The sequence below is a fragment of the Galendromus occidentalis genome, unplaced genomic scaffold (genome assembly GCF_000255335.2).
Source record: "Galendromus occidentalis unplaced genomic scaffold, Mocc_1.1 scf7180000077442, whole genome shotgun sequence".
Classification (NCBI taxonomy): Eukaryota; Metazoa; Arthropoda; class Arachnida; order Mesostigmata; family Phytoseiidae; genus Galendromus; species Galendromus occidentalis.
This window is the reverse complement of record NW_003805430.1, coordinates 1,331,658-1,342,364: the sequence shown is the minus strand read 5'-3', so window position 1 is coordinate 1,342,364 and position 10,707 is coordinate 1,331,658. Positions and strand designations below refer to the sequence as shown.

Here is a 10,707-nt window from a genome sequence, read left to right as displayed (position 1 = left end):
CCGACACAAATTCGGGAGCTGCGTTCCGAGCTCAGCGGACGTTTTTCCATGGAAACGTGGCTGTATCGAGGGGCTCGGGAGCCGAGGTCGTATCTATCAAGGGATGTCAGGACGCGCGAATTGATAAGAATGCGCAGTGGATTCCGATGACGTTTCGACGCGAACAACTCATTCTCTGATGTGTCCGCCCCGATCTCGGAGCTTCGACAATATCGAGATACCGGATTTATTACCAAAAGTCGTTGCCAGGATGTTGCACTGCGGTACAAGTGTTTCGCGTCGATTCGGCATTAGTTCCACACGGACAAACGGCTGACGGATGTTTTAGAAAAAGGAACTCTTCATTGGATACAACAGGGCGGGTCCAAAGGAAAAACGCCCCGTGGCGAGGTAAAAGGGACCATTCGAGATGGCCAAAGCGACGGGCCGATTTTCAAGGGACGGGCGCGAATACTCGATACCGGGTAGAGAATCACTCACGTGGAGGTCGGATGGTTGGGCTTGCGTTGTCGGAAGCTTCCTTTTCACGGAAAGCGCCAGTCGCAATCTGATCGAGTCATCTCGATCGTGACCGATCAGAGGAGATATCGTAACCGGTCCTCAGTGCCAGCTGTCGCAATCGCCGTCACCAGATGCAATGTTTCTAGCGGCTCCTGATTGCTGGTTCCGCGGTGGTTTCCCCGACCGATGGAGCCTGTCGGTCGAATCGATGGGAGGCTCGTCCGAGTCGACCACTTCGACACGGCCTGAATTCCTGACCGGCCCAATCCTCAGTGTCGCCAGGGAGCGAAAAAGCTCAAAACGTTTAGTCGCTGACCTTCGTAGCCGGGCTGATTCGGCCGGAGACTGTGAGGTTATCCTACGAAAGAATAGTCGGGAGCGAAAGGTTCAGATGTCTGTAACTTGTTGTTGCTTGAAGACTCTGGCTCGATCCCGCAACGGCGCACCGAACGCCTGTCCGTCGAGAGCCGTGGCTCTCGCTCTACTTGATCACAATACATCTTTTGTGTTCGACAGAGCCCAGCGGAGGCAATGGCCGAGGAAGCCGTCGCGGATGCAACGGCAGTAGCAACAAACGCAGGCCTGAGCTCATAGACCGCTCGATACGCACACTATGTACAAAAGCGCCAAGCTCGTAGCCAATATCTTGGTCCCGCACTGGGCTGCTCCTCATACATACAATCGCCGACGACATTCGAGCGAAGTCATCGTTGATTCATCCTGTGGCTTGCTCGAGCAAATCCTTCGCGATTGTGAGTCTTCCCCCGCTTTAAGTACGAGCGGGGGCGGATTCGCTGGAGTCGCAATTCGGAGGATGTTGGTCACCGCCACATGTAGAGTCTCGCAGCTAAAAGTGGTTCATTTTAATTGAGCCTCTCTTGGAAATATTCTGGTTCATCGGCAGATTCCGTCTACAGCAATCGTCCTCCGCGGGGGAAAACCGTAACGAGCATCGCGTTACGTACAAAGCCGCCTTTACCTCCGTGGCGGGATGCTTGCGGAAGTTGAGCGTGGGTCGTTTGTGTTCAAAGTTCCAACAGTGAAATATTCTTCGATTTTTCCCGATCAGAAACGGACCTCATTTGGTCAGCGATTTTACAAAGTGTCCTTATGGAAATCGCTATGGACTCCTTCTATCGGTGGCGGTAGCTTCAGCCGATTGCGAGGATGGAAGACGACGACGGTCTCCATCGTCTCGATGACGTCAAAAGTTTTGAAAGCGACGACTTGGCACGAAGGTCACAACCATCAGCCGGAGCCGGAGTCTCTTCCTAATAAGGACGTTTCATCCAGATTGACTCGCTAGCGCTTCTCGCCCAAAGAGCCCTTTGGCGCCGATCTCCGCTCGAAGGGAAGATTTCGCTACCGTGACAAGGCCGAACCCGTCGCGAATCTCAGTGGCACTCCATTGACTTGGCACTAGACTTGAACCTGTTTCAATTTCTCTCTTCTTCCAAGCCGGTCAGCCGTCTAGACAGTTCGTGCGTCCCACCGTCTTCGAGTCTTTCTACCAACAATTGACAAAAAATCTCTCACTATGATGTCTGGGTCTGGGGAGACGTCGATACAAACGCAAGTCTATTCGAAATCAAAGGCTAAAGAAGCTAGCGTCGCATCCCGACCGAACGCATGCGGAGCGAGCCGCGACCCCGCGTTGGGTTCGGGGGCGATGTCCGACTCGGTATATTATAGACGATTCTCCCAAAACGTCGTCTGGAACCTGTCCATATTTAGACATTGTTCTCTGCTCCAAGTAGAAGATTCCCGGGACGCGATGTGTGCGATCTCAAACGCGGTACGTTCTTCCGTGGCATGCCTGCATCCCTTTATTAGATTGGAAACGTCGCGGTGTGCTCGGAACGATTTCGTACGATCCATGAATGCACTTCGAGAAAAGCACGACGATCATTAGACTCGTCAATGATGCTTCGGGATTATCAATCATTCAGCTCGTGAGCGATGCGCACCCTAAATGAATATTAATTCGAGAGAAATACCCGAGCGAGAGCCATGTTGCTGCAATCCCTCATAGGGATAAATCTTCGCTGATAAGTCCGTTGTTTATTACTGCTGCGAACGCGAAAACTCCGACGCAGAATCTGATTCATGGAAGCAGAGCCAGCGGTGGGAACGCTGCCTCCCGCTCCGACTTTCTATTATGAAATAAGCCGTAAGAGCACTATTCCAATGCTGCCATTGAAAAGCATGCATCTTTTTTTTTCTAGCTTGATGGCTTTTTTTTGTTGTTTTCCATGACGCAGCGGGATGCTCGCCTGGCATCTCCGTCGTCCGGGTAGGTGCGGACAAACAGGAGCTCTTGGAGATTTCAGGAGCGTTGATTGGAAACTGTCCCTCGCGTGCCCTGATTGGGAGCTCATGGACTTATCATCAATGAAGTGAGATGATTTCAAGCGAAGGTGGGCCTCTCTTGTTTCCGATAAGAACTTTTGCGCGCTATCAGCAGCCGGATCAGACGTGCAGGGCCGGCTCGACTCCGACGCTTTAACTCGGTTTGTCTCGCAATGGCCGCGACGAAGCGCCCTCGCATCTTTCTGGGCTGGGAGAGTCCCGTGAAATGACTTCTCCTGAGAAGCGAACAGAGGGATCGAGAGGGCTTGGCTCAGCACAAGTCTTCTTTTGGGCTCGTTTGCAGCTTCTCCGAGGCTCAGCGATGTCACGCTGTGGCTTCGTTCGCTCGACGATACGTGCGTAGACGCGATCCCCACAGGTGAATATGCGGCTCCATCCTGCGATATAGTGCCGAGTAGTACGTGAAGCAAACGTTTTCGATATCGAGTTGAACTAAGGGCATTACCCACCGTCGACGTTCGCGTTTTCGCAATCTCGCAATCGCTACGGATCCCATCAATGCCGGTCATTGACAAATTCCGGGAGCACCTACAATGAAGCAAGAGATAGAACTCGCTCGCTCCTGAAAAAACCAATCACGCAGTCGCTGAAAGCGATGTCCGAAGAGAGCGTAAACACAAACTCGATGATGTTTGCTCATTCAATGTTGCTGTCCCAACAACGTAATGACGGGCTTGCCGAGGCAAGCAATATGATAGGCCTTTATCAAAGTGAGGGTCGGCACGCAAGAAGCCACTGACGTCATGACGCATTCCGTAAAAGGGCAGACCCCGCAATGAAGACGAAGGCTGCCGGGAGAGCCGAGTGGATCTTGGAAGATTCTCTTCTGGCGAAACATGTTATCGTTCCGGAGCGGTCCTTTTTCATCTTCCCCCCTCCTTAATCGTCCTTGAAAAACCGCACGAAGGTCGAGGTGTGGTCCCGTAGCTCCGCCGCGGAGACGGTACTCGGTAGTGAAGGCGCTTGTCGATTTCGGGTTCTTTCCTTGGGCGTGCCGTTCGGCCGATGCATTGGTAGGAAGGACAGATCGACCGAATGTCCACCGTCCAGCCGACCAACAGCCCGAAAGACGGACCGTCAGAGAAGACGGGAGACGAACTGACAGGTGGACCGGCCTAGCGTCGGATCTCCTGGCTAGCCTGCTGCCCAGCTGACTGGCAGGTCGACGTTGCGCATGCAACGCATGATGACTTCGACCGTGACTAAAATAGATTCGTTTTCCAGATAAAGAAACGAACGATGCCATGCTGTCGGATGATGTCTCGTGGATCCGTTTTTTGGTCGGCACGGTGCTCACCGCGATCATCGTTACGGCAATCTCCGGTGAGTAATCTAGAACGACGAACGGATGTCTCCTGGAGAAGTCGATCTAACTTATCACGCACGCCCCGCATTCAGTGATGCGAAGCGTTCCCCGAGAGACTCGGTGAGTCATTGCTCACTAGAAATCACGTTTACGTGGATAGAGTTGCAATGGAACCCGGACGAGGAGAGATCGGGAGAAATAGGGGGAGAAATGCTAGTAATGGGCAGATATAATGACGGTCCTGATTCAGCGGGAACGCGGAGCCTGAAAAAGCCTCCGTTTGACCTGGGTCTCTTTCCGCCCGCATTGAGGCGAATCGTCCGTCTGCGCTGAAAGCGAGGCTCGAATTTCAAAGCAGAACCGACGTGTAGCCAAGAGCCTACGATTTAGAGGAAGAGCCGGGCTTGAGAAAACTGTTTGAGCTCGAGACAAAGCCCAGAGACAGAGTGATTAGGAACTCTCGCGACTTCTTACAAGAGGAATACTCAATCTCAGGGCTGGTCTTCTTGCGTAGCTCGGGGCTGTCCTTCATTCTTCGTTGGCTTGCAACATTTTATCCCAGTCACACGAGACCATCAGCCTGTCTCGAGCAGCAGAAACTCCATGCTCCCCACCGTGTCGTTTTGTGAGCTCCGCTCTCATCTCCTTCCCCGTTGCCTCCCTTTTCTGCTCGTTCAGCCTGCGTAGATCCAACTCTCTTTTCTCATTCATAAGGCCGTCCAGGTTGGCTGAGTCAGTGATACAAGTGCCCCCGGATGGAATCCTCTCCTTAACGTTACCCCGATGGAATAAACAAAGAGCAAACCGTCAGACTGGGAGTTATGCCGCCACCTCCCGGGGTAGAATCCGAGGGCATTCTGACTGACCAAGCCGTTCGAGTCGATTCAATTCACAGAGCTCAGGGAGAGGGGAATCGATGAATCCCACCGGCGTATCCCGAAGGTCCCCGTGACGTTCATCGAAAGCTGTGATGCAGAGCGGGATCGGACGCGATTCCCACTTTCGACCTCTGGCCCCTCTCTCCCGTTATACGTGGATTTCCGGAGAGAGAGACGTCCACGTCTGTTTCTGTGCATGATCGAATTGTCACCTCCTCATCTCTGGGAGAGTCTCGTGTCATAACAGAACCCCGAGATTAGGCGAAGCCATCATGTGGTGAGAGGCCTCTCTAATCTCCGTCAGAATGCCGGATAACTCCGATCAAGCCGTCGACTACCTGTGACGCAAGCCGGGTGTGGCGGGACTCCGTTCAGGATACCCGAAAGCGCGGGATAATGCAAGCTCGCCCATGACAGTGCGTGACTTGAGACATGTCAGGCGGAATCAGTTTCAGTGCAAAACAGTGCGAGCAGACCTTTCGGCAGTGCTTCAACAAACAACACCCGGAACACTCGTTGGCTGGCCGAAACGCGGTCCGTGTAGCAGAACACCGCGCGCAGGTTAGGCGGGAGAGTGAGTGCATTAGCACCGCGACCTAATACAGCGGCTCCTGTAGCTTTCCAAAGAAGGATACGTCGAGCGGCAACAGCCGCAGTGAGAAAATCAGTTTTTCCCTGGTCTTTCTGACGACACTGCCCATATGAGGGAAACTCCCGTGGGAAGATGAACGGACAGGAGAGATAGTCCTCTGGTCGTTTGTTGCCCGGTCCCGGGATCGGATAATTCCGTCCTGCTAACGATGACGGAATCCACCGGTACGAGCTCCCCGTCGCCCTGTGCTCCCGTTAAGTTTGACTTCGCGGAGACGGGAGGCAAGGATTCCCGAGCAAGGAACTCGCGACGACTTCCGGTGTCTTTTCGAATCCTCAGCGTTCCGGCGGGATTCGGATGATTTTCTCCCCCGGCAGCACGGGGTGTGGACTGCCTCTATGGAGGGACAAATTATCCGCGAGGAGCTGCCGGTCCAACGCCTTGCTCCGAGCTCACTAATTGCTTCTGATGCGACCAACAACTCAATGCGGACGAAAAGTTGGGCAGGAGGTCATTTCGGGTAGCGCTCAAGGCGCGTCTCCCGCCGTCCTGGAAGGACAAGGCGACAAGTCCGCACAGGATCGACTCGTGCTCCCACGTTTGGAGAGCAGAGCAATGCGTGGGATGCAGATGACTGCTGTGTGAATGATTCCAGGGAGCCGACATCTATTCAGGCTCGACACCAATCTTGCTTTTTCCGTTTCTTATCTCCTTAGAAGGAGTGCCATCGCCTCGTTTATCCGGGAGCGAGATTACCCGGAGCTCCAGGTACATCTGCGAGACATGTGCCGATATTACGACGACCGTGAAATTCTATCCATCGTATCCGACCCTCCGCGGGGATCGACGTTCAACTCCCGTATGTTGTGACCCACAGCGACCGCTCCGGCTATCACATAAATAAAGTCCTACGGCGGCTATAATATGTACAAGTCTGTCTCGGAGCTTAGTATGACTCGACTTGAGTGTTCTACACTTGCGAGGTGCGGTACACGAGCTCCGCGGTTCTGTTTCAATATGTGAGCCGTCGCGGAAAATTGTCGCCGCGTCGGGCAACTCGGGCCCCTCACTCGGACCCCCATTCTCTAGATACCGGAAGGAGAATATTGTTGACGATGGGGGGAGCCCAGACCAGCTCATCGATAGATGGGCTGGGGATATCTAAGCCCATCTATTGAATTCCGTGAGGTTGGTTACGGATCACCACGAACATGTATGTGCCAGGGGTCTCTCCAAATAATTCCGCGATTGGAACAGATAAAATACATGTGGAAACTCAGATTCGACTCCTTGCTGAAAATATTCCACTCGGGAATTTTCTGCGGCCAGGGTCTAGACGCGATTCGCCGAGACCATACCGAACGGACGGACGGAAGGAAAAGCTGGATCAGTCCGACGTATCCGGAAGTGATATTCTCAGCGCGGGGGGACAGAGTACTTAGGTGCCGGGAGGAACGACTCTCCCGGCCGTTTCAGTCTCGCGGAAACGGCTTGAACCCTGACGACCTCTGGGACACATACACCAATCTCACTAACACATGTGTTTATCGCTAAGTAATCCTTTGAGCCCTGAGCCACCACCTCCCAACGGCCAGCCGCACTCCTGCAGTCGGCTCCCGGTGAGAGATATATGTATAGATTATATAAAATCGGGATTTCCTCCACTCCACGGACTCATCAATAAATGATTTCCAAGCCGGTGAGAATTCCGCTATGACAGGACTTCTGATCGATACCCCTGTTCTCTTTCAGGTAACGTCCTCGTTTGCTGGGCTATATGCGCCGACCGACGTCTTCGCAAACTCGGGAACTTGTTTATTGTATCCTTGGCGGTGGCGGACCTCCTCGTGTCCGGAATCGTGATGCCTTTCGCACTCGCCAACGACCTCATGGGATATTGGGCGTTCGGCCCGCAGTTTTGCGATACCTTCATTGCAATGGATGTCATGTGTTCGACGGCGTCCATCCTCAACTTGTGTGCCATCAGTCTCGACCGTTTCATCCACATCAAGGATCCACTACGCTACTGCAGGTGAGGGACGCACTCCAGAGAAGGCTGGAGGGAACCTCAGACTATCAGTGTCAGACCTCGTCACTGGCAGATTCAATTTTAACAAGCTCTGGCAGCAGCCAGAATGAACGAAATTCTCGATGATCGATCTCGCTGATAATTTATAATCATCAGTTCTGTGTCGGCACCGGTGACCGACGGCGTGGCGGCCGATTGGTCGGCTTCCCTTCGTGCCGTGAGCGGGAGCGAGAAGCGAGGAATGACATCGATTCTAAATTGCTCCAACGCTTCCGTGGAAACGAGCGGGCAGAACACAACGTTTACAGCAAGAGATGTTCGTGTGGAAATAGGCCAAGACTCGCGAATGAAGAGAGAGTACCCTGACGGGGGAAAAATTCGTATAGATTTTTGCTCCTTGGCAACGCTGCTCGCTAATATGTACGTATGTGACTACGAAAGAACGGAGTCTCCGCGGCACAATTAGGCCAAGTTCGCAAACATAATGAAGAGCGTCTCGGAGGACCGAATCGGCGGAGGCCTTGTCGCATTCACCAAGGCTGTAGCCAGCCGGTCTTTCGGTTCTTTGCACATCAGTCACTCCCGTCTGCATTCCTGTTCCACCTGTCATCAGCCAGCACGCAGCTCTGGGACCCCAGCGATCTCTATTCTCCCTCTTGCGCGCGATTCTTGTCTGATTCGTAATCCGAGCATGCCGCGACCGACCCGGGGCCAAGGGAGAAGCGCATCCAGATCTCTCCTCGCAAACGTGCATCCCTCTCCGATGACTTTATGGGACGCTGTTTTTTCGGTGGAGTTCACTCCGTGAGAAGACGCCTCTCGGCAGGACGGCAGACAGCGTTTTGGGTGCGGTTTTCTCGAGACTTGCCACGGAGGATTTTCGTCGGGGGGATCGAGGCACGCTGTCGGCGAGCTCACCTTGCTGCGGCCTTGATCCGCCCGACTTCGTGTTCGGTGAGGGTAAATCCTCCGAAGCAACGTGATCGTCGCTGGCTTGGTACGTCAAACCCTTGACCTGGGGAAAAACAATACCGCGATATAACCCCCTATATATGTATATAATGAAGCCGCCGTGAGCGTCACCGCAAGAGCTTTTTGGGGTGTGCTGAAGCCCGTCGCGGAAGATATTCGAACATGTACGTGTATCACGGATCGCAGCATGTGTACGCTCGGGAACCTCCGTCGAAGATGGTTCTTTCGCCACGAAGAAAATGAAACCATCGGTCCGCCATTGGAGCTCGTCGTTCTCTTCTCGATAGTCTTGTCCAACGGCTTCACGCCTGGATAGGCACTAGCTTTTGTTTTCGGGGAGAAGAATGAATCTGAACACGACCGGCGATTTCCGATTTTCCGGGAGCGGTAGTCATTAAGATTCTCATCAAGTCTGTCCGATTAAAGCGCGATATCTTGAAAGCACTGCCCACAGGTCGGTGCTCTGAAGTGACTTCTCAGCCTCGATCGGCGGGAAAAAATCGCGACAGAAGGGAAACATGAGAGATGCTTGGGAATAGCAAAATACAGCGCATGACAGGTCAGCGCAATTTAGATCTCATGGAGAGGACGTGGCCAGGACGTCATGATTATGTTCCAGACCGGCTTCGGGAGCCTCACTGCTTGGATAATGCGATATTCTCCGATCGGGTTCTCCGGAATTCGAGGACCGGCCCGTTTCCTTTGAGAGTTCCTTATTCGATTCTGTGTTGGAGAATCGTTCCATCCCACTCTCTGAGACGCTGTTCTTTTGTCTTTCAGATGGATGAGCAAAAGAGTCGTGCTTGCGGTCATCGCGGCGATGTGGATGTTGTCGGGTCTAGTTTCATTTGTTCCGATCTCGTTAGGATGGCATCATCAATCAGAAGGACTCGAAGATGTGGTCGTAGTTCATACCGAAGGTCACGTGGAAATCGGTTCAGACCCGCCAGAGCGGCTCATCCTCGAAGCGAACTCGACGCTATTCAATTCAAGCGAACTAACATTCGTCACGCAGGAGAGCGGTTTCGGCGCCAGCAGCAGCGGTCCGCCGAACATTGGAGTTCATCTGCCTGAATGCGCACTTGATCTCACGAAAGAATACGCTGTTTTGTCGTCGTCTATCTCGTTCTATATTCCCTGCATGGTGATGATCGCCCTCTACTGCCGGCTGTACTTTTACGCACGCAAGCACGTTAAAAGCATTCGAGCCTTGAATAAGCCGCTCAACGGCGGTCCTGTGCAACATCAGGCCCACGATCATAAAGCCGCAGTCACCTTGGGGATCATCGTCGGTGTGTTCCTGTTCTGCTGGGTGCCATTTTTTGCCGTGAATATAGCGGCGCCGTTCTGCAGGGGGTGCATCCCCGACGTCGTGTTCAAAGTGCTCACCTGGCTGGGTTACTTCAATTCGGCCCTAAACCCCATCATATACAGCATTTTCAATACTGAATTCCGGGACGCTTTCCGGAAGATCATCACAACACACTTGCTCGTGTTCTCCTCTTGCTCGCGACGTGACCGGCCGGAAGCGCCAAACCGAAATTCTCAGCAGAACAACAATTCCTGCAATTACGTGCCGGCCAACTGCAGCTTGCTCCTACCGACTACAACCCTACAGGAAGGCGCCGCGGTCAAATCGCCCCTCGTCGAAACCTGTCAGGTCTCGGCGATCTAGCGTACTGACGACTTCCGTTTCGACTCTGATTCAACCGACATAAATCGCGCCACATGATGGGGTTCCTCCCGCAGTCGTAACTCCGTGGAGACGGAAGCCGTAAATACGCGTGCCGTGAGCTCGTCAAATCGACTCGGAAAAACGAAACGAAAATCGTGTCTCTTCCCGGAACTGACGTTCCTCTTCAAAAGAGCTCTGCGCGAGCGGAAACAGGGCGGGAATATCGTTTCTCCGATCTCGATCCTCTGCGAAATAACAAGAGCGGAGAAAAGCGTCGCGTGAGTACGTCTGAAACGAGACCGGAATCGCTTCAAATCTGATATCGGAGGAGACGATTGCCAATCGTCGTATTCTCCTACCCAGTGATCGATTGCGATGGTACAC

At 53.2% G+C, this 10,707-nt stretch overlaps 1 protein-coding gene across 1 annotated transcript; it reads left to right on the top strand.

The window, feature by feature from the left end:
• Positions 1-3,906: 3,906 nt before the first annotated feature.
• Positions 3,907-10,323, top strand: LOC100902840 (dopamine receptor 1-like). Its single transcript, XM_003743366.1, has 5 exons — positions 3,907-3,976; positions 4,096-4,194; positions 7,400-7,679; positions 9,429-9,546; positions 9,664-10,323. Exons 1-5 carry the CDS (start codon positions 3,907-3,909, stop codon positions 10,321-10,323), a joined length of 1,227 nt encoding a protein of 408 aa, XP_003743414.1.
• Positions 10,324-10,707: the final 384 nt, after the last annotated feature.